We start from the raw sequence: 22,724 nt of genomic DNA, 5'->3' as shown, positions 1-22,724 counted from the left end.
GGCAGGAGCAGGCGCTCACCCTCTCTCCCAGCCATGTGAAACAAGCTGTTCCCCCGCACTGTCCCTGGGCAGGGATTTAGCTCTTCCCTGCCCTCTGTCCTTTGTTCGCCCCATGTCTCCTTGCAGCCCCGTGGAGGAAAGAGAAGGGGTTGCTCCCTCTAAAAGACTGCTGTTCCTTCTCTCAGAATGGGATCACTCCACTGCACATAGCCTCCCGTCGGGGCAACATCATCATGGTACGGCTGCTGCTGGACCGTGGGGCCCAGATAGAGACGAGGACCAAGGTGAGACTGCTTCTGAATCACCAGCAAGTATACAGGTCATCTCCTTCCCCGAGCTCCTTACGTCCAGGGAGCACTGCCCAGTGCATGCCTTGTCAACATCTTGCTGGGTGCATGAGGGAAGGTCCCTGGTGCACTAAGGGGATGGACTGGGTTTTTTGCTGCTGCATGTAGAGGTGAGAGGGGGCTGCATGGCTACAGTGGGTGTGCCCTGGGGGCAGGCTCAGTTTTGCTTTATTTTGCCAAAATAAGTCCAAAGTCCCTCTTACTTTCCTGCCTGAGGGGAGCCCTGCCTTTTCTTGCCCATGACGAGCCCTTGAACCTTTCTCTGTCCCCAGGACGAGCTGACCCCTCTCCACTGTGCAGCTCGCAATGGACACGTGCGAATTGCAGAGATCCTGCTGGACCACGGGGCTCCCATTCAAGCCAAAACCAAGGTACCCGTGGGACTCTGTGGGGTTGTGCTTCGTGCCAGGTCCCAGGGCAGCACAGGGGTGTAACAAGCTGTGCACAGTTGCTGGATGCCACCCGTGGCTGGGCTGGGGCTGAGTTTTTGGCCTGCCAAGGGGCAAGGAGCTTCCTGACCTCCTCCTTGGCCCTAGCTGGAGCCCTTTGCCTGAGGGCTGCATGCTTCCAAGGGACCAGCCCTGAGAAGGGGATGGCCTGGACACAGCCTGCCCCATGGCAGCAGCTCTTCAGGCCCTGCCCTCTGCTCAGCTATAAGTCTTGGTGAGGGATTTCGGAGCTCCTTTCTGGTAGCACCCTGGGGAACATGCCGTCTCTTCTGCCCCAGAGCTGTGGCCAGGGCAGTGAGGCAGGGGCTGGCTGGGATGCCTGGTCCCCTCCTGGCCCAGCCCTGAGGCCCTGCTCCACGGTTGCAGAACGGCTTGTCGCCGATCCACATGGCAGCACAGGGCGACCACCTGGACTGTGTACGCCTGCTCCTGCAGTACAGCGCCGAGATCGACGACATCACCCTGGACCACCTAACGCCGCTGCACGTGGCCGCACACTGTGGGCACCACCGGGTGGCCAAGCTGCTGGTGGAGAAGGGGGCCAAGCCCAACTCCCGAGCCCTGGTGAGTGAGGAGGGGCAGGCAGGGATGGGGTGGGGGAGAGGGAGAGTTCTCTCAAATGACTGTCCATCTGTCTGTCTGCAGAATGGCTTCACACCCCTCCATATCGCCTGCAAGAAGAACCACATCCGGGTGATGGAGCTGCTGCTGAAGACGGGTGCTTCCATCGATGCCGTCACGGAGGTAGGTGGGCTGCAGCGCAGCCCCAGCTCTCCTGTGCGGAGCAGGCAGCGCTGCAGGGGATGGTGGCCCTGGTGCCTTGTCTGGTCCCCAGACACTTTCTTCATTGTGGCTTAGGGCTCTTTGCAGCTCAGGACCTGCTGAGCCTGGCAGCGTCTCCCTACAGGGCAGGGGGACTGCAGGGGAGGCAGCAGCTCTCCGTGTTCCCCCCATCTCACCTACCAGGGTGCTGAGGCCGGGCTGGGGACCCAGAGTTTGCCCCTGTGCCCCCGGGGGAGGAGGAGGAGGAGGGAGCAGGAAGAGATGTTGGCAAGGCCATCAGCCCCAGTCCCCAAGCCCTGGCCCCTTTCTCTCCACAGTCCGGCCTGACCCCCCTGCATGTGGCCGCCTTCATGGGGCACCTGCCCATCGTCAAGACCCTGCTGCAGCGTGGAGCCTCTCCAAATGTGTCCAATGTGGTGAGTCCCACCCTGGCTGGGGCTGTGAGAACTCATCACGGTGGGGTCCAACAGGAGGTGGGGGTTGCCCGAGTCCTGCTCTCCTGAGCAATCCCTGGTGCCCCCTGCTTTGTGCTGGCAGGAGACTCTGGTAGGGGCCAGAAAAGGTTGTGGGCACTGCTCTCCTGTGCTCAGACCAGAGGAACGACTGCAGGAAGGCGTATCCCCTCCTACGGCCTCACCAATTTATCCTGTCCTTGGTGCAGAAAGTAGAGACGCCCCTACACATGGCAGCCAGAGCTGGGCACACGGATGTGGCAAAGTACCTGCTGCAGAACAAAGCCAAAGTCAATGCCAAGGCCAAGGTAAGTACAGAGAACTTGTGGGATAGTCCACCTCCTGGTCTGCCAGGGGCTGTGCAACAGCAGGAGCAGGGCTGGGGGTCCTTCAGCATGGCAAGCAAGGGACTGGTCCACGTCTGCCAAAACAGCTCCTCTGCCTCCCTCGCAGGATGACCAGACTCCTCTGCACTGTGCTGCACGCATCGGCCATACTGCCATGGCCAAACTCCTGCTGGAGAACAACGCCAACTCCAACCTGGCCACAACAGCGGGGCACACGCCCCTGCACATCACCGCCAGAGAGGGGCATGTGGACACAGCCCTGGCCCTGTTGGAGAAGGGGGCCTCACAGACCTGCATGACCAAGGTAAGCTGCTGTGGCCACCGCCACTGAAGGCATGACCTGGCTGGGCTGAGGCTGGGCAGGCTGGCAGCTCAGTGTCCCTGTCACAGGAGGGCAACCTCCTCCCATGCCACAGCATCCCTTTCTGCGCATGTGCCAGTGCGCTCCTCCTCATCCCTGTGCACCCTGTGATGGGCTGCCTTTCTCCTCAGAAAGGATTTACCCCTCTCCACGTTGCAGCCAAGTACGGGAAGGTGGATGTGGCAGAGCTGCTGCTGGCACGTGACGCTCACCCCAATGCAGCAGGGAAGGTGAGTGCTGCTCCTGTGATAGAGGGAAGAGTGGTGTGGCATGTGGTGCGGGGAGAGGCTCTGTCTCACCTGTCTGTGCCCTCTGCCCTTCCCCAGAATGGCCTGACCCCACTGCACGTGGCTGTCCACCACAACAACCTGGAGATCGTCAAGCTGCTGCTTCCCAAGGGGAGCTCCCCGCACAGCTCAGCCTGGGTAATGCTGGACCGTGTGTCCCTGGGGATGTGGGGATGTATCCTGTGGCCAGTGTGTGCCAGCCTGGGGCCAGCATTGTACCTCAACCCTGGCACTCAGGGAGTGTACAAGGGACTGATCACCACCAGCCGCTCTCCATGCCTGCTGCTCATGCCCGCCTGTGCCTGGCAGCAGCACACGGGGCAGGCAGGGGTGCCGGGCGTCCTGTTCCCGCAGCCAGCCTGTGTCAGGACAGTCCCCGCTGGCAGCTTTGTGGCTGTTGCTGGGGGATGTGTTTCCATGGCAAGCCCTGCTGAGCAGCGCTGTGGTCTGGCAGTTTGGGAAACCACACATGAATGTTTGCATGCAGCTGGGAAGCAGTGAGTCAGAAAACCCACGAGCTCATGAGAGTCGCCCCGCTCTGCCTGAGCACAGGGAGCGTCCCCCACAGAGAGCAGACCAGCAGCCTTGGTTTCCACGTTGTTTGCAGAAGCTGCATCCTCAGAACAGACAAGTGGCTGCTGGTGCTGGCCCTCCCCATCTGGCAGTTCCTGCTCCCCCGGCGCAGGCTGCCCGCAGACTCGCTGCGCAGGCGTCGGGAGCAGCCGGTACCGGCGCCAGTCCCCCGTCGGTCTGCGTCACCGACAGCCTGCGCGTCACCCTGGGCACAGCCTGTCTGCCAGCTGCTTCACTCCTGCAGTGTGGCGGCAAAGGCAGTGCGCAAGGCCCTGCAGTCTCTGCATGAATACTAATCCTGCATATTGCTAGTTTTTCCCCACACCTCAGCCAGACACGTTCTGGGAGGTGTCTGTCTGCCCTGGCCTCTCACAGCTCCAGGTGGCTGAATGCTGCTGTAGCAATTCATGTGTGGAAAGCTCCAGGACAGCTGATCCCAGTCAAACCTGAAGCAGGTGGCCTTTGAAACCCCTGTCTTGGCTGGAAGAGGGATTTGGCCTCAGCATCTGGGCTAGTTGCTGTCAGGGAGATGGTTTGGGTGTGAGCCCGCATCCCTGAGCTCTGGAGGCAACTAGGAAGGGCAGGCCTGGCCTGGGGAGGCAAGGTGGCACCTTCTGTCCCTGCTGGTCTGCTCAGTGGGGGCTGAGCACTGCAATGAGCCTCTCTCCCCGCAGAACGGGTACACCCCCCTGCACATCGCTGCCAAGCAAAACCAGATGGAGGTGGCCAGCAGCTTGCTGCAGTACGGGGCTTCTGCAAACGCGGAGTCTGTGCAGGGAGTCACCCCACTACACCTGGCTTCCCAGGAAGGGCATGCGGACATGGTGGCACTGCTGTTCTCCAAACAAGCCAATGGTGACCTAGGCAACAAGGTAAGTGGTCCCAGTGCATCCTGCCAGGCTGGAAGCGAACACCCCAGCAGGGAGTAGCAGACAGGGTAGTAGTCCAGGCCCCAGTGCCTCCCTGCATTTGGGCAGCAGTGTGCTGGCCAACGGCACGGTGCCAGTCAATTTGCCAGGTTGGAGACCTGACTTAGAGTCTCTGCTGGTAGAGCTGCAGCGGTGGCATTGCCACTGTACTGAGACCTCCTCTGTTTGCAGAGTGGCCTGACTCCTCTCCATCTCGTGGCCCAAGAGGGGCATGTGCTGGTTGCTGATGTTCTGGTGAAACACGGAGTCACGGTGGACGCAACAACCAGGGTAAAGTAGTGCATTAACCACGGCTGTGGTGAAAAATGTGTAGGGGAACTACCTCTGGGCCCACTCCAGGAGGAGCATTGCTTTTCTTGTTCTTTGTGCAAGAGTCTGCCCTCTTGCAGGCACATCTTGTCTGTGTCTTGGGGTCCCTTCCCCCCACCTCCCTGGAGGGATGATTCTTGCCTGCTCCCACAGGTCACCCCTATACCCCTGGGCACGACCTGGTGTCATCGGCAGTGTGCCCTCTGCTCGGGTCCAGGGCTCTCAGGCAGCACCCATACACATGTCCCATCCTTCATCTATAGAAGCTTGCCCATGAGATGAGCATACCCAACCCAGAAGGGCAGGAAGCACCGCTGAGGGCGGACTGAGACCTGATCTTGTCTTTCAGATGGGCTATACCCCGCTGCATGTGGCCAGCCACTATGGGAACATCAAGCTGGTGAAGTTTTTGCTGCAGCATCAGGCTGATGTCAATGCCAAGACTAAGGTACAGAGATGTCCTGTGCTCCAAGAACCCTTCTGCCCTGGGCAACAGCATGCAGGTTGCTGGGGAACGCTTAGCCTCCCTCCCTGCTTCCACTTCTCCCCACCCTGCTCCACATAGCTCCAAGCCCTCCTGTCTCCATGGCTGGAGGCTGCTGTAGTCTAGCTACAGCCCCGAGCAAGTGCTGGGTTCTGCAGAACCCTTTGCTTACCCTGGAAAGGAGGGAGCTGCCCCTCGTGCGCCAGGCATGAAGCACAGTGTGAGGTCTGGGGCATTTCTGGGTCAGCAGACTCCCAGAACCGACGGCAGCACCCTCTGTCCTCCCTTGCAGCTGGGATACACCCCTCTGCACCAAGCGGCGCAGCAGGGACACACAGACGTCGTGACACTGCTGCTGAAGCACGGTGCCTCTCCCAATGAGATCAGCACAGTGAGTACGGCGCTCGCCTGCACCTCCTTGCCCCATGGCAAGCTCTGGCACCTGCCTGGGCTTCCCCATGGCTGCTGCTGACCCCGTCCTTCCTCCCCGCACAGAATGGCACCACTCCTCTGGCCATTGCAAAGCGGCTTGGCTACATCTCCGTCACAGATGTGCTCAAGATTGTCACAGAGGAAACTGACATCCCGGTGAGCCCCTGGGGACTGGGACGGGACCCTGTGGAGGAGGGCTGGGGCTGGGAGCAGCCGGGCAAAGGTCCAGAGGGCGCAGCCGGGCAGCCTGAGGCAGAGGCAGCTGAGCCTGGGCGTGAAGAGGGGGCTGTGGGGGCTGCACAGCGAAGTCACCTCCTCTGACTCTGCTCTGCTCCCACAGTCAGTCGGTGACAAGCACCGCATGAGCTTCCCGGAGACTGTAGACGAGATTCTGGACGTGTCGGAGGACGAAGGTGAGGGCCCCAAACAGAGATCTGCTGGCTGGGCCAGTGTGGCAGGCAGCAGCCCCGGGGATGGGCACTGGCATTCCTGCTGGCCGGGGTGGGGGGGATCTGTGGCCCCGCGGTGGTCTTGCGGAGAGGATGCGGGGAGCCCACCAGACTCCTGGCATGCCACCTCTTGGCTCAGGTGCTTCCCTGCGCTGTGCAGGAGGGATGTGCCTGAACCTCTCTATGGTCCCCCAGGGACAGTGTGCAGAGAGCCCTTGGCATGCAGAGCCCCCCACTGTGCCCTGCTCCACGGGGTGGTACCAGCTCCCAGCCCGGCTGCAGCTGGTCCACTCCTGCTCCCTCCCACCAAGACCTCACCTTTGCCTCTTCTTACTTTGCAGGCACTGCTCATGTCACAGTAATGGGTATGAAATGTGTCCCCCTGCCCCAGCTCAATGGCCCATTTCACCCCATGGCCACTAACCATCCGCACGCCACATCCATCTGCTGAACCTTGCTCTGGGCTGGTGCTACCCAGCGCAGGCCCTGCCATCGCGCCCTGCCCATCTGTGTCCGTGCTGCTTGTTGTGGTGTGGCTGCATGAACGGGGCCATCCCCCCACTGCGGGGGAGCCCTGGCTCCCTGTGGGCCCCAGGCCCTGTCCCCAGTAGGCAGAAGAGCCTGTTTTTGTGACAGACTCCGGTGCCCCTCCACAACCGCCCTGTGCCGTCCTGGACAGGCCAGGGATGAACCCGAGTGCTCTAGCATCTCCGTGCTGCTACGGTCCCCTCCCCATCACTGGGGCTCTCTCCCTGCTTTGGGAGGTGCTGGACTCCCTCCCTTAGGGCATTGGCAAGAGCCGAACCCTGGTGAACTCCTTAGAGGGCGTTAATTGGGCCAGCAGGCAGTGCTGGCTGGGCTTGTGCCTCCAGGGGGGGGTGTGGATGCACTCTGCAGTGTTAGGGCATCCTTCCCATGTCCGCAGCGTTCCCTACTCTCCTGTCCCGGCACCCAATGGCAGGGTATCCCTGTCAGGCTCTGCTCTGTGCTTGGTGCTGTGGGAAAGGGGTCGGCTATCAGCCGAAGCGCCGGTCCCACTGACCCGCGGCATGGGTCTTGCGCCTGCCAGCAGACCCCGTCTGGCAGAGGGCAAAGCCGCTCCGTGGCCAGCTGAGACCCAGGGGATGAGTGTGTGTAGGGAGCAGTGGGAGCAGAGGTGGGCCCTGGCTCCAGCCCTGAGGAGGGGTGGGGGCAAGGTCTTGGACATCTGTGTGCCCTTGTCCTTCTGCCTCCACATGCTGAGCCAACTCTCACTTTCAGAGGAGGAGCTGATTGCACCAAAGCCCAGGACACTTGATTCCAGGGACCAGGAGGGCAAGAGGGAGATGCTAGAGTTTATGACAACAACGACACTGGAGCAAACGTAAGAGGCACTGGATGATGGGGAGGGAGAGGGGACAGGGGACTGGACCAGACTAGTGCTGGGCAGGGATCCCAGCAGGGCAGGGACATCTCTGGCCAAGGAATGGATCATTGAGCCCCCACTGGCTAGCGTAGCAAGCAAAGATAGTCGGTGTTGTTCCTGTACCAGGACACGGGTCCGCTGCTGAGTTTGCCTTTGTCCAGTGGTCCCGGGACTCTTTGGGGATGGCTGGGGGCTGAGGGGCCCTGGCCTGGCACTTCAGTGGCTGTCACTGCCCTCTCTTGCCAGGATGGAGTCTCCAGCGGTCCTGCAGGTCCCCTGTGTCCCACCTGAGACTGTGGTGACCAGAGCAGAGGAGACTGAGCAGGTAGGACCTGTGGAGACAGAAGCTGAGCAAGTCAGCCTGCTGCATGCGCCCTCGGTGTCCCCACAGGAGGTGAGCGTGAGACACAGCCTGCCATGGCCCCCCCAGGCGCCAGGCATTCCCTGCCGAGGGGAGACGCCCGTCACCACAGAACCAAGACGTGGGGTGGGTGGTGGGGATCAACCTGGTGGTATGGGATTGCCCAGGGAGGGTTGCGAGGCTGTGGAGGAGCAGGCAGGCTTAGCACCTCCAAATAGGCCGCTGTGCCCATGTAGGGTCTTCCATGCTTTACACAGCCCTCCAAGGAGTTCGATGAGGACTCCCTGATCCCCAGCAGCCCCGCCACTGAGACATCAGATAACATCAGCCCGGTGGCCAGCCCCGTGCACACAGGGTGAGTGCCCAGCCCGTGCAGCACATGCACGCTCTGCTTGTAAGCTGGTTGCAAGGTGCCCACCTGCCCCTGCCTCTGCCCGCTCCAGGTTCCTGGTCAGCTTCATGGTGGATGCCCGTGGCGGCTCCATGCGGGGCAGCCGGCACCATGGACTGCGCGTGGTCATCCCGCCCCGTGCCTGCGCGGCGCCGACCCGCATCACCTGCCGCCTGGTGAAGCCCCAAAAGCTGCCTGCACCCCCATCGCTGGCTGAGGAGGAGGGTCTGGCCAGCCGGATCATTGCCCTGGGGCCCGCTGGCGCCCAGTTCCTCAGGTGAGCACAGCTGGGGACAGAGCAGATGGGACCGCTGGCACCGTGGCCATCCCTCAGGACTAGGGATGGATCTGTGCTCCTCTGGAGTCTCTGCCAGCTGCGGCAAGACTTACGTCCATCTCTGCTTCTGGGGGTCTGGTGCAGGAGACATCCCACCTCTGGCCAGGTACAGCACATTTCTGGGGTGGGTTTCTCCAGCGTAATGGAGCAGTGGCTCTGCTGCAGTAGGAAAAGCCCTGACCAGTATGGTCCTGCCGCGCACAGAGCCCCATTTCACAGAGAGAGGGGAGTGAGCAGTCCTGCCTTCCTCCTCCGGCGGCTGTACAGCATGGGGAGGTGTTCTGCCCAGGGCCACCTTGCTGCCTGTGTGTCCCAGCGGCAGCATGTGGGTGAAAGCACCCTTCCTCTGCTGTCTGCAGCCCCGTCATTGTGGAAATCCCGCACTTTGCCTCGTATGGGCGCGGAGACCGCGAGCTGGTGGTGTTGCGCAACGAGAACGGCTCTGTCTGGAAGGAGCACCGCAACCGCTATGAGGAGAGCTACATGGACCAGCTGCTCAACGGCATGGATGAGGGTGAGCATGACAGGCAGGGGGGGCTCAGCGCCATGCGGCTCCCCAGAGGTCTGGAGGGTGGGATGGGGCTGAACGTGGCATGGTGCTTGACAGCAGCGGGCTTGGTGTGTGAGCATTGGTGGCTGTGCTGCCCTTGCAGAGCTGGAGAGCCTGGAGGAGCTGGAGAAGAAGAGGGTCTGCCGCATCATCACCACCGACTTCCCTCTCTACTTCGTGGTCATGTCCCGGATTTGCCAGGACTGTGATCAGATTGGCCCGGAGGGAGGATGTTTGAAAAGCACACTGGTGCCCATGGTACAGGCCACTTTCCCAGACACCGCCGTCACCAAGGGAGTGAGGCTGGCCCTGCAGGTGAGCCCTCGAAAGCCCAGCCCGGGGGTCAGCAACGGGCCCAGTCTGGGCTGGGCCAACGGGCCCCCCCAGCCAGGGGGCCACTGGCCCTGATGCCCCTGCTTGTGCCGCCCGCAGGCGCAGCCCGTGCCCGATGAGTTGGTGACCAAGCTGCTGGGGAACCAGGCAACCTTCAGCCCCATTGTCACGGTGGAGCCGCGACGGAGGAAGTTCCACCGCCCCATCGGCCTCCGCATCCCACTGCCACCATCCTGGAAGGACAATCCCCGAGACAGTGGCGAGGGTGACACCACCAGCCTGCGCCTGCTCTGCAGTGTGATCGGTGAGGCTGCCAGCCCTTGCCAGGCAGGCAAGCGTGCTCTCCCGTGGGGGCAGGCTGGGTCACCTTGGTGGGCTGCAGCTCCTGGGAGCTAAGGACAGGTTATGGTTGTGGAGAGAGCAAGTGCTGGGGGGATGCAGACCCCAGGTTTATGGAAAGGCAGCATACTCACCCTTGTTCTCTGCTCCAGGAGGGACAGACCAAGCCCAGTGGGAAGACATAACAGGCACCACAAAGTTGGTCTATGAAAACGAGTGTGCTAACTTTACCACCAACGTGTCTGCCAGGTGAGGCCTGGGCGAGCACGTGCTCATTTGGGGACATCTGCTGCTCCCTGGGGGCTCTTGGGGGCCAGCCTGTGCCAGGAGGAGCCTCCCGCCCCTGTGCTCACTGTGACGCTGCCCCGTTCCCATGTGCGGGGCAGTTGCCTCCAGCCTTGAGCCCCCCATGCTGCCTTGGCACGCGTCAGGGAACGCGCATGCCAACTGGGCGTGCAGAGCGAAGGGGCCATTCTCTGTGCTTGGGTGGGTCCCCATCACGGATGGGGGTCCTCTTCTACCCAGAGGTCCTGGGGCACCCTCTGCAGTGCAGTTTGCTGTCGGGGAGGGGGCAGCTCTCCTGGTGCCACTGGGGAACCTGCCCGGCAGTGCCCCGACCCATCCCTCCTGCAGGTTCTGGCTGGCCGACTGCCCGCGCACAGCCGAGGCCGTGCACTTCGCCACGATGTTGTACAAGGAGCTGACGGCTGTGCCCTACATGGCCAAATTCGTGGTGTTTGCCAAGATGAATGATTCACGGGAAGGCCGGCTGCGCTGCTACTGCATGACTGATGACAAGATTGACAAGACTTTAGAGCAGCATGAAAACTTCACTGAGGTGGCTCGCAGCAGGGACATCGAGGTTTGTCCCTAGCAGCATGTGTGGGGGCCAGCAGGGAGAGGGGAGACTGATGCCAGTGGAGCGGCCTGGCCCTGGCCCAGGGAGGAGAGTCGGGGTCACTTGCCCTGTCCTGGGGCAGGGGAAGCAGCTCTGCAGAGGGTTTGATCCTGTTTTCTGCTCCCTGCCAGGTGGTGGAGGGGATGCCATTGCATGTCGAGCTCTCAGGGAACCTGGTGCCTGTCAAGAAGGCCACTCAGCCCCGCACCTTCCTCTTCCAGTCCTTCCGGGAGAATCGTCTCGCCATCCCCATCAAGGTAATGGCAGGGTGTAGGGCTGGTCTGCAGCTGGGCCCCTGTGCCTGCCCTGTGCCAGGCCACCTAACCGGGCTCTCGGTGCTCAGGTTCGGGACAGCAGCCGGGAAGCCAGTGGCTCCCTGTCTTTCTTGCGCAAGGCCATGAAGTATGAGGACCTCCAGCATGTGCTCTGCCACCTGAACATCAGCATACCACCCTGCACTAAGGTCAGTGCCGGGTCTCTGGCACCTCTGGGAGGGGGCAGTGGGGGCCCATCCCTCCCCCAGGTGCAGGAGGCATCACTCGCTGGCAGCTTTTCTTCCTCGGCTGCTCCACATGGCCATGCCATATCACTCTGGGGCTGCGGGAGAAGCAGTGGTGCCAGGGCAGAGCAGCTGCCCTCTTTTCAAGCTGGTGACCCTTTGATTTTTCCCCGCTCTCACAGGGAAGCGGCAGTGAGGAGCGGAGGAGGACACTGACGCCGTTGTCTCTGCGGGAGCGATACAGCATCCTAAGTGAGACCAGTTTCGGTACGCAGCCTGCTGGGACTGTCCAAGCACTCTCACCACCTGCACTTGGAGTGCCCAAGCGCAGTGGAAAGGCTGGGCTGACCCTCTCGTACTTGCGCTCGTGGCAGCTTCCCTTTCCCTGGGGGGTTCCTTGATCCTGCCTGCAGGGCAGTGCCGTGCCTACGGGGCTGCGAGACCCCTGCAGGCAGCACCCCTTTCCCCTCCCGGCCCTGGTGCAGGGCCCCACGCAACTGAAACTGTGACCCTCTTGTCTCCTCCAGGCTCTCTGAGCAGCACAGACAAGGCAGACCAGAAGATGGTAGACATAGCAGAACAGCTGGGCCTCAGCTGGGCCGGTGAGTCCACACCTGACGGCTCTGAGGATGCACAACGCTCCTTGGAAAGCCGACTCTTAGGAAGTCTGGAAACAGGCCGCAGGGTGGAGTGAATGTGTTTTACACTGCCCAGGGAGCTGGGCCCTGATGCAGTAGCTATGCATGCCCTCTGCGCTAGCCCCTCTGCAGGCTGGCCTTGCCTGCCAGACCTTCTGTTAAACCGAGCATGCCATGGCACTGAAATGAACCTTCTTGCAGCTGTACGTGCGTTCACACACACACGCACAGATGCCAGGCTGGGGTTTTGTTCCGAATTGTACATATCGCTGCTGTTTGTGGAGGCTCATCCCTGTCATCGCAGCCACGCACCCAACGGCAGCCCCCGCACTTCTCCTTAGTGTGAGACGCTGCTACGCTGGTCACAGCCAGCCTGGGCAGAGGCACTTCAGCCTCTACCCTGTCCCAGCTCCTGCTCCTGCATGTTCTGCCATGTTCAGTTGTATGTGACGTGGGGGACTGTTCTGGGTCCGGCTGAGCCCTTCACAACATGCCTAGCCTTTTTGGCTCAGGAGTTGGTGATGGGCACCGGAGGGTGCGATACTCAGATGTGGTGTCTCCCCCAGAGCTGGCACGTGAGCTGCAGTTTGGGGTGGATGACATCAACAGGATACGTGTGGAGAACCCCAACTCTCTACTGGAGCAGAGCATAGCCTTACTCAACCTCTGGGTCAGCCGTGAGGGCAAGAGTGTCAAGAGTGAGTATCTGCAGTGCCCTGTTAGAGGCATGGAGGTGGCAGGGCTGGCTGCGCAGAGCAGCATGTGTGTGCTCAGGTGTCCCTGACTGGCTTTACACCACCGGTTCGTGCCCACCTGCCTGCCTGGAGGGGGTCTGGGGCATGGCTGTGTTCCCCCAGTGACCAGTTTGCTGACGCTGGTTTCCCCCTGCAGTCGAGAGTCTGTACACAGCGCTGAGGAACATCGACCGCAGCGAGATTATCAACACGCTGGAGGGCTCCGGCCGGCAGAGCCGCAGCCTGAAGGGCAGCTGGCGCTACACGGACAGAGACTACTCCCTCTCGCCGTCCCAGATGAATGGTGAGTCCCAGCTTCTGGCAGGGACTCTGCAGGTGGGCCCTGGGGGCAGAGTCCATGCAGACAGATCAGGGCCGATATCTTGCCTGACCACAGTGCACCAGTGGCCTGCTGGGAACTCAGTGGGCACAAGGTGTTGACAACAGATGTGGCCTCTTCACCGGGGCTTATGCTGCAGGAAGCTTGGCCCTGCTATACTGCCTTCTCAGAAACTCTCCAGGTGGGGTAGACACACGTTCCTTATCCTGATGTGCCAGTGAGAGGTGCCTCTGGCTGTGTGAGCTGAGCGGTGGCTGGGAGCTCACAGAGTCCTGCCTGTCTGGCTGTGGTGGTGCAGCCAGGCTGGGTCCCAGCCGCAGCGTGCCTGGGTGTGGGGACGCAGCCGGGGCCAGCTGCAGTGTGTGCTGCGGAGGAGTGAGCACACTGGGCAGGGACAGGGCTGTGTGCTGCCACAGTCCTGCATTGTGGCACCGCCTGGGCAGCTCTGGCTCATCGCTCTCTCCCTCTCTGTCTCTCCCTTGTTCTGCTCTCTCAAACATGCCACCTAGCGCCATCAGGTGCGGGCACTCCTGTGGGTCACTTCTTGCCACCTCTCTTCTCTGAGCTCATCCTGGCCTCTCCTTCTCTCATCTTCCTCCACTGCCTGTCTCCACTGTCTCCACCTCAGCTGAGCCCTCCGGGAGCCATGTCCTGCTCCAGCGACTGCATGTCACCAGGGACTGCCCCTCTCATGGCTGTCATGCTTGCAGGCAGCCACCCCCAGGCCTTCTCCTCCTGCACTGCCTGCGCTCCGTCCCTTGCTGGCCCTGCACTGCTTGGGCACCCACACAGGGGAGAGGTGCCCTTCCTCTACTGGGGGTCCCAGCTGTCCCCAAGCCTTGACTGTGGCTAGCAATCCCTGGCTGCCTGGGGTGCAGAATGCGTTCTCTGCTGATCTGCGAGGGTAGAAAAGGGGCTAGTGGCTCAGAGCTGAGAAAGGCTGAGCAAAGCCACCTGTCTGGGTGGGAGTGCTTGGCTTGGCTGTAGTCCATATTGGTGTCCCTGGGCTGTGCACGTGGCCCCAGGTGATGAGGACATGACAAATGCTTGTAGCCCTGGAGACACCAAGGGGATTTTAGGGCCCTGGCTGCATCCTGCAGGGCCTTGGGATTGCATGAAATGGACCAGGGCCATCCTTTCCTGCTCATGGTGCTACTTCCAGCCTGCTCCTCTGTGCTGCGGAGAGGGGTCGACTTTGGGAGTCAGTGCCTGCCAGACTTGGCCACCTGAACTCCTTGGTGACTGTCAGCCAGCCGATGCTGGATGGGGGCTGTGGGCAGGGACCTGGGAGCTGATGGCACAGGGTAGCAAAGAAGGCACTGTGTCCTGCAGTGTGGATGGGGCATCATATGCACGCCGGGCCAGTCCTCCCCGCAGGGAGCGGGCAGTCCCAGGGCCAGCCCAAACCAACCCCAGGACTCAAAGGCAGGCATGGCCGCACTTGCAGGGACCGTGCAAAGGCAGCAGCTGCTGTGAGTGCAGCCCTGCTTAGCCCAGCCACTGGGGTCTGTGGCGTGACTATTGCTGTCCTTGGGGCAGGCACCCTCCTGGAGGCTGTTTCCCTTCTTGCCTCCCTGTGCTTGTGCGCGTGTGAGACGGCTGCTGGAGATGTCGCCTCTGTCTGCCCATATAGGTTACGCTTCGCTGCAGGATGAGCTGCTGTCCCCCGCCTCCCTGCATTACACGCTGCCATCCCCGCTGCGTGCCGACCAGTACTGGAATGAGGTGGCCATCATGGATGCTATCCCCATGGCTGCCACCGAGCAGGACGCCCTGATGGAGATGTCCGACATGCAGGTGTGGTCCTCGGGGCTCACCCCCTCTCTGGTGACTGCTGAGGACTCCTCTCTGGAGTGCAGCAAGGCCGAGGACTCAGATGCCACAAGTGAAGGCCGGTTCCCGGGGCAGCTTCTGGCAGATGCACATGGCCCGGACCACATGGGCTCTATGGACCTGGTTGAGGATGACACAGTGGACTCAGATGCCATGAATGGCCTGATTGACCTTCTAGAGCAGGAGGAGGGGCCGAGGCCAGAGGGGAAGACGCCAGCCAGTGATCACCAGCCAGGGACCGGGGAGCAGGACCTGGAGAGTGAAGTCTCTTTTGTTTCAGTTCAGCAGAAGGTGCAAGCCAGGATCACGGCATCACCTCCCGTTAGCCACATCGTGGAGAAGAGCACAGACAGGTACTGCGGCCTGGGGTGCCAAGATGGCCGTGGGAGGGGAGCAGAACTGCTTCGCCAGCTATTGCCCTGTGCTGGGCCAGCTGCAATAATCTCCCAGCTTTGCTTGCTTCTCTGCTGGTCTCCAGCTCTGGAGCCTGGGCATCCCCGGCAGACAGAGCAGTGGCTTTGGGCTGAGTGCCTTGCACCTCTCTGGAGATGCTGTGGGAGGCTCTGTGCAGGGCACCTGGGAGGGACCCCCGGCAGCCGGCCAGGCCCTGCATGTAGGTTGTGCCGACCAGAGCCGTCTCAGCCTGGGCTGCATCCTCCTGTGTTCCCAGTGGCACCAGTCCCATGAGGTCCCTCGCAGAGCCTGGCGATGCTCCGTAGCATTGCCTTAGACCTTTGCAGCCAGGCTGCGAGGCTGTGGGATGGGCAGGGAGCGTGGCAGGGGAGGAGGCCTGTGCCCTTTGTGCATCTGCATTTTGTGCTGCTTGTGCCGGGTGCCCGGCAGCGCCGTGAGCTGGGGAGCCCAGCGCCTGGCAGGGTGCAGGCTGCGCCGGTGTGCCTGCCGGAGGTAGGCTGCTGCTCAGGGTGCAGCACTCCACGGCAAAGCTGACTGCCTCTCTCTCTCTGTCTCTCTCTCCCTGTCCCTGTCCCTCTCCGGTGCCCAGGCTGAGGGACTGGAATGCAGAAGGCTCCTTTATCTCCTGCCTACAGGACCTGACAGCGGGCTCCTGGCAGGAGGGGGTCACCCGAAGGCTGCTCCCGATGCACACCACGGCCTCTGGGGCACAGGGCCAGGAGCAAGAGCAGGTCCTGGCACCAGCTGTGGAGCTGATGCGGGTCAGCTCCGCAGAGGACAGCGACTGGCAGCCCCAGCACCCCACAGGCGGCTGGCAGGAGGAGGCAGACAGCCGCTTCTTTGGCCAGGTGAGGATAAGAGCAGGGGGACCCGGCCCCACAGGAGGTAGGGACCCTATGGACAGCCCGTTCCTGAGCCTACCGCAGGGCCAGCCGGGCAGACCAGGTGCTAGCTGAGGCACAAGTCTCCTGGCACACTTCCTGCCCTCTGCCCCTGGGAGTGCCTCTCAGCCCAGAATAGCCTGCTGCGCTTGATACCTGAGCTCTTGCTCTCCATTTATAACCCAGACAGCCTCTCTGACTGCTTCCTTATTGAGTATCTGCCCTGGCCACTGGCCCAACAGCCTGCTGGAGCCACAAATAGAGCTGGTCTGGGGGCCAGGCTGGGTGGTGGGCACCCAGCCACGGCCACATGGAGCTGGCAGGTCCAAGGTGAGGGTAAGCACCTTTCCCTGGACAGGGCATGCACAGCCATGCCGGCAGCGCGGCCATGCTTGGAGGTGGTCGCGCAGCTCTGCAGTGCGTGTTTCCTGAGTCGCGTGCAGTTCCAATGACACCCCAAACCCCTGGCTCCTGCCCAGGGCTTCATTTGTCCTGTGACAGAGGACTGCACGCTGCCCTCCCCACCACAGCCAAGAGGACAGTTTGTTGGTGAGCTGTCGGAGAACGGGGACAGGGCTGTCCCATTTACTGCCTGGCGGGGGACAGGTGGTGCTGTCTCGGCCCTGGCCCCATGACTTTGACAGAGGCTGTGAGCCCAAAGGACGCTCCACCTGCCCGCTCCCTTCTCGCCGCCCACAGCCAGCTGAGCTGCGGCAGCTAGGGTTACAGTGTCCTCCCGCAGAGCCGGGGCACCGCGCCGGCAGCCTGCAGACCCGCAGGGCTGCTCCTGCCCCAGGGGCTTTGCCCGTCCCAGACGGAGAGCATGGCTGGGCTCTGAGCAGCAGGCTGAGACCCACAGGGCAGACGTGCAGCTGTGCGCGCTGAGGCGGGATGTGGGCTTTCCTGGCCCAGCTGCTGATCGCCCTGGTGCTGCTGGCCTTCTTCCTGGTCAGCTGCCAGAACGTCATGCACATCGTCAGGGGCTCTGTCCGCTTCCTGCTCAAACACGCCCACCGTGAGCTGGACAAGGAGCTCGGGGAGAGCCAGGGGCTGGCGGACGACGAGGAGGCTCTCTCCACCAGGGTCGTCCGCCGGCGTGTCCTTGTGAAGGTAATGAGCAGGGAGCTGAGAAACCAGCCTGGGGCAGATGCAGAGGAGAGCAGTAAAGGGATGGGGCAGGGCGGGAGACAGAGGCTGTGGAGTGCGTGACAGGCGTACTGTTCTGCCTGCAGAGGGGCTCCCCTCACCCCCCTGAAATGCCCTGCTGTCCCTCCTGTCACTGCAGGGGAACGAAGTCCTTCATCTCCCTGGAGAGCAGGTCACTGAGGAGCAGTTCACAGATGATCAAGGCAATATCATCACCAAGAAGGTGAGTGATCAAGGGCATGGTGTGGGCAAGGGCATGCTGCAGCCTTTTTCCTCTCCCCTCTGCCCGGCTGCCGGGCTCCTCCCCGCAGCCCAGGGGCCCATGCAGGGCACCCGTGTCCCGCCGTCTTCGGTTACGGTCACGGCACTTCGGCCAGACCCTGCGCATGGGACAGAGGCTGCGCACCACGTGTGGTCCAGGGCCAGACTGGGCGAGGAGGGAGGCACAGTGCCTGGGGCAAGCTGTGATGCCCGGGGCTAGCTGTGATGCCCATTTGTGCGGCTTCTCTGCAGGTCATCCGGAAGGTGGTGCGTCAGCTGGGCCCTGGTGACACGGATGACAGGCAGGAGCAGGAGGAGCTGATTCTGGAGGGCTCTCTGCAGGAGCCCCAAGACCTGGAGGCTGAGGACGATCACTTCATGAAATACTCCATCCTGCACCGGGATGGTCTGGGGGCCAAGGTAAGGTGTGGCTTATAGCCCTGCCTTGTAGGCACCCTGCTCAGGGCCAGCACCACCTTTGCAGGACTCACAGGCTCTGGGGCTCCGCCACCCTCTATCCCTTCTTCTGCCCTGCTCTCCTTTCCTCTCCTGTTTCCCCTCAAAGGCTTCTGGGGCAGCTCTTGCCCACTGCACCAGTCTTCTTGCTCGGTGTGTTCTGCCAACTGACTCTGCTTTTCCCTCTCCTGTCCTCTTCTGTATGTCTGTCCGTTCGCCTGGGTGATGTCCTGCTTCCTGCCCCTGCGGCTTCCTCAGGAGGAGGTGCGAGTGCGTGTCCCGAAACCAGAGGTCTGCGGGGGCAGAATGGGGGCTCAGATAGTGAAACGAGCCAGCCTGAAAAGGGGGAAGCAGTGACCCCTCAAATGGCCTCTTTTGAGGTAACCCCACCTTTGCTCTCCCTTCTATCCCAGCTCCCCGTGCTGCTGCCTGCACCGAGCTGTTGGTTGTGCACATCCTCCTGGGGAAAGTGTGGCAGGGCTGTTGCCAGCTCTTGGCCTGCAGAGAGGGGTTGCTGTGCTGCAGCAAAACGCTGAGGGTGGGCAGCGGCATGACCATGCTGCTAACCCATTCCCTGTCCCAGGGCCCGGGCGCAATGGGCACGGGGTGCCCTGCTCTGCAGCGATGCTCGGCTAGCTGCTGGCGCTGGGTCAGCCTCTGCGCTGAGGGGGCTGCTGCTGCAGTCACAGCACCCTGGGGGCCTCAGGGCAATGGTCCCCAGTGACAAGGCCACGGGGTTGTTATTCCTGGGTACGCTGGGCTACAGCAGAGGGATGAGCTTTGTCCAAAACCGCTCCAGGGAGTGGACGGCATTTGTGTGGGGTCTGAGCAGAGCTGTCCCCTTCATCCACGAGCAGTAACTGTGCAGCCTTGTGGCAGATGAGACCAGCCCTTGGAGCCTGGTGCCCCTGTCCCCGCTTCCCCCGGGGTGCAGCCAGGAGCCAGCTGAGAGGTGTCACAGTTCTGCAGGGCCACGGCTGGCTGCCTCCGCTCTGCAGCATTCCTGCTGGGAGACGCAAGTGGAGCCGCTGCCAGCCATGCATCGTGGCACGAGAGGGCGGCAGTGAGGTCTGCTGCAGCTCCTGCGGCCAGGAAAGGGGGTGCAGGCCATGGCAGGGTGCTGCTGGGGGACATCAGGGCAGCAGGGATGCCGGAGTGGTGGGGTGCAGGAACATGATGCTTGTAGGGGTTGAGGGCAGGGAACCTGTCTTGAACCGGGACATTTCTCCCATTGAGGCCCGGTGTGAGCACTGTATCATCCCTTGGGCGTTGTGCATGTCCTGCTCCCCTGCCTTCCCTGTTGGGTGGGACTAGACCAGGCTCAAGGCAGGGTGCTTGGCACAGCGCACTTGGACCCAGCTGCATCACTGCTCTCTGCACGCTCGCTGCTGGGCTGGCAGCGCAGCACTCGGGGGAAGGTGCTGCACGCGTGTTGCCAGCTGCCAGGCGCTGCTGGGCCAGGGAGGAGCTGACAAGCTGTACGTGCGTGGCTGTGTCTGTCCCCTGTCTCCCTCCTCTCTCCACTGTGTTAGTCGGTTCTGTGGGTGCATGACAGTCAAGAGGCTCGTGCTTGTGGACACACATTCACACAGACGGTGTCCTCGCACGCACTGCCTGCCCCACTCCCCAGACAGTCCCTGGGTCTCCCTCTTTCTGGGGCAGTGCTCCTGCTGCTTTGCTCTCGCTGTTTGCCATGGTGTGCTGAAGTGCCCCAGGGTGTGCATTAGGAATGTGTGGGGTCCTACCCGCTGCTGTGAGAGTGAGGTGCAGTCGGTCACCCTAGTTGAGGCTGGAGGCTCAGGGCTGGCCGCCTCTATCCCAGAGCCCACAGCAGCCCTCCCAGCTCCTTCCCAGTGCCACATTGCCTTTGGTGCAGCTCAGCTCCTGCTTTTTGCTGCTCTCTGCAGCTGGGACAGCACCACCAATGCCATCTATGCCATTGCTGCTGGTTCCAGGCAGGGCAGTTATTGGTGCTCTGTCAGTGTCTCTCTGACACCCCCTAAAACTTGTCTTGTGGTATCTGGGCAGGACAGGTGCATGTGGGTCAAGCACTGGGTGTAGAAGGGGCTGGGACTGCACATACCCTTTCTCCTGGCCACTATGAGTGTCTGGTAACCCCATCTCTGTCTCTCTGCGTGTCTCCAGGATCTCACCTCAACACCAAACCACTGAACTCCACACACGTTCTGACACATACCTGAGAAGAGAGGAGAGGAAAGCAGAGAGTGGAGGGGAGCAGGGCTGGCTGTACATGTTTCTATAGGCTAATGGCATGATTTCTGTATGAGACATACTTACCGTCCTATCCGCATGACTGACTGACTGCAAGACGCATGAGCTACAGTACTTAAAACCGACGGAGGGGCCTCCGTCCCTGCCCCGCTGCTGCCAGGAGCCCAGCGACAGCAGCACGCTCCAGGGGCATCCTCTCGGCAACTCTGGGAGGCAAGAGCTGGACTGGCGGAAAACGAGAAGGAAGGAGACTCCACCCTCGTGCATTTGCGTGTTTAAATGCATCCCCCCACCCGTGCTCCAGCTGCAAGAGGAAAGGTGGGGCAGCACAGCACTGCTCACTGTGGAAGGAGAGGGGCTCGATGCCCCATTGCCCGTGCTGCCTCTGCTGGACTCGCCTCTCATCCCTCTCAGTGAGTGTTGGGTTGTGGGGAGGGCAGCGGTTGCCAGGGGTGTGTGAGATGGGAGTTTCAGGGAGCACAACTGCCCTGGGCAGAGGGGCTGGTGCAGGGCGGCCCTTCCTCTCCCCAGCACGTGCAACGTCTCCTGCCCGGGCAGGGCTCTGGGCTGAGCACTGAGCTCGTTGCTTGTGTTGAAAGTGTAAACTGTACAGCAATCAGCCTTGTGTATATGAACCAATAAATACTATGCAAACCCCTAGGGACACTCTAGCAGTATGTACAAAGCACTAACAGCTCTGCTCCCAAATACCTCTTCAGGCTGCAGGATGGGCAAAACCTTTGGAGTAGGTGAGCAGCTCCGGTGAATGGAGCTGGGAGGCTATAGGAGTAAAAGGGCAGCAGACGGTGCCCTGTGCCCCTCTGGCTGAGCCTGGTCCCTTCCTGGCCTGAAGAGGGGGGCCCACAGGTGCAGTCCCACCAGCCTGTCCATGGTGCAAGCCCCAGTTTGGGTTAGATCCCGCTGGGGTGAAGCTGTTGGCCTGTGCTGAGGTGCTTGGGGCCCAGGGACGGTGGGTAGTGAGACAGAGCAGGGGATGCTTGTGCCATGCAGGCGGTTGTGCCTAGGTCTACTCAGCACAATATCTGCTCAGGAGATGAGCCAGCAGCCCTGCACTACGCACCCCACGTAAGGGCTTTGCAGGGTCCCCTGCCTCCCTCCGAGGGCACAAATGAGCGTAGCCCCTTGGCCCGTGGATGCTGACCCTCCCAGGACCAACCTCAGAGATGTGGGGGGCTGCTCCCCCGGTGGCTGTGCTGTGGGCAGGTGAAGGCCCCGCTGCAGCAGCCTGGCCCAAGCAGTCACCCTGGGAGCCAGGGCAGCCCTGGGGCCAGCTGCTGCCCGAGCAGAAGGCCAGTGGTGGGCAGAGCTGCCCAGGAAACGCCGAGGTGTGCAGTGGGTTGAATCTGCTGCAGTACTTGACCCCAGGAGGGCCAGATGCAGGCAGTGGCAGGAGGTCCCATGTCCCCAACTCCGTCCTTTACCTAAACAAGGTGGGGGCCTGGTCTTTGTAGCACAGTGGTGTGGGGACCCCCTGCTCTTTCCCATGGAGGTGGCCATGGACTTGTTTCGCAGGGCCCGGGTTTGCCCTCTGTGGCCATGTGCAGAACGAGCCCACCTCCAGCTTCAGGCTGGTGGCCCTGGCAGGGCAGCCCTGTCTCGCAGAGGGTGCGCGTCTGCCGGGAAAGCCCCTGGCTCCCCTGCAGTCGGGAAAAAGCCTGGCTGCAGCGAAGCAACTGACCCAGCTTAGCCTTGGAGAGCAAAGCGACCCCTTCCCACCCCGAAGTTGAGCCATATAGGCACAGGCTCTCCATCCATCACCCTCGCTGTGTACAATAACCTCCCTAGACCCACTGCGACAGCTGACTCCGTAGCATCACCGTAGAGTTGTATGTGGGTCCTGTGCTTTGGCCTTGTATACGCCTTAGGGAATGTGCTGTGCTGCAACCGTGCCGGGCACCTGCAGTGACATTGCTTTGCGCTCGGATTGCTCGTAGGGCTGGTAGGGGGAGGCTGCACCCGACATTGAGCCTAGAGAATGCTGCAGTCTGCACACTAGAAGCTTTTTAGAAATTTTAAAAATTACTTTTATTTCCTTTTTTTAATTGTTATGGAAAGAAGCCTTTTGGATCTCCCTGTCTTAGCCCCTGATGTATAGATCATTTCCCTGTACACCAGCTATCAGACTATGAATTAATAAAGAAACCAACACAGACCCTGTCTCGGCTCTGCTTTTCTGAGCGCGTGGGGAAGGCTGAGGCTCGGGGCGGGGGGCCAGTGGGGTCCCCTCTGCCCGTGCCCCGTTGCCAGGAGGGCGGGGGGGGACTGCCAGCTGTAGGAGGGCGCGCACCCCCGCTGATCCCACCGGGCTCTCCCCGGGCGGGTGGGGAAGCAGCCACCGGAGCCCCGGGGGGCGTCCGCGGGGGGGGTGTGTCTCCCAGCCGCACCGGCGCTGCCGTGCCTCGGCCCGCCTCATCCCGGCCCCGCGTCCCACCGCACCCCATCGCACCCCATCG

At 61.8% G+C, this 22,724-nt stretch overlaps 1 protein-coding gene across 9 annotated transcripts in view; it reads left to right on the top strand.

Annotated features, from left to right (window-relative positions):
- Window positions 1–22,423, top strand: part of ANK1 (ankyrin 1) — a 62,655-nt gene extending 40,232 nt beyond the window's left edge. For 3 of the 9 annotated variants that reach the window (XM_063358583.1, XM_063358589.1, XM_063358587.1), the window contains exons 8-44: window positions 186–284; window positions 620–718; window positions 1,163–1,360; window positions 1,442–1,540; window positions 1,897–1,995; window positions 2,241–2,339; window positions 2,485–2,682; window positions 2,871–2,969; window positions 3,066–3,164; window positions 4,274–4,471; window positions 4,700–4,798; window positions 5,187–5,285; window positions 5,614–5,712; window positions 5,817–5,909; window positions 6,094–6,166; window positions 6,544–6,567; window positions 7,463–7,565; window positions 7,854–8,001; window positions 8,226–8,323; window positions 8,412–8,636; window positions 9,056–9,210; window positions 9,350–9,561; window positions 9,679–9,883; window positions 10,071–10,167; window positions 10,552–10,780; window positions 10,948–11,073; window positions 11,160–11,279; window positions 11,498–11,582; window positions 11,843–11,917; window positions 12,520–12,651; window positions 12,845–12,991; window positions 14,661–15,213; window positions 15,864–16,122; window positions 17,441–17,524; window positions 17,815–17,982; window positions 18,277–18,398; window positions 20,164–22,423. In XM_063358583.1, coding sequence (XP_063214653.1) covers window positions 186–284; window positions 620–718; window positions 1,163–1,360; window positions 1,442–1,540; window positions 1,897–1,995; window positions 2,241–2,339; window positions 2,485–2,682; window positions 2,871–2,969; window positions 3,066–3,164; window positions 4,274–4,471; window positions 4,700–4,798; window positions 5,187–5,285; window positions 5,614–5,712; window positions 5,817–5,909; window positions 6,094–6,166; window positions 6,544–6,567; window positions 7,463–7,565; window positions 7,854–8,001; window positions 8,226–8,323; window positions 8,412–8,636; window positions 9,056–9,210; window positions 9,350–9,561; window positions 9,679–9,883; window positions 10,071–10,167; window positions 10,552–10,780; window positions 10,948–11,073; window positions 11,160–11,279; window positions 11,498–11,582; window positions 11,843–11,917; window positions 12,520–12,651; window positions 12,845–12,991; window positions 14,661–15,213; window positions 15,864–16,122; window positions 17,441–17,524; window positions 17,815–17,982; window positions 18,277–18,375 — 5,094 coding nt within the window. In that variant the 3' untranslated portion in view covers window positions 18,376–18,398; window positions 20,164–22,423. The other 6 variants (XM_063358585.1, XM_063358588.1, XM_063358584.1 and 3 more) reach the window with 6 other exon arrangements.
- Window positions 22,424–22,724: the final 301 nt, after the last annotated feature.

Source organism: Chroicocephalus ridibundus, chromosome 23 (genome assembly GCF_963924245.1).
Source record: "Chroicocephalus ridibundus chromosome 23, bChrRid1.1, whole genome shotgun sequence".
NCBI lineage: Eukaryota > Metazoa > Chordata > Aves > Charadriiformes > Laridae > Chroicocephalus > Chroicocephalus ridibundus.
Note: the sequence above shows the minus strand (reverse complement) of the source record. Positions and strands in the feature narration are given on the sequence as shown.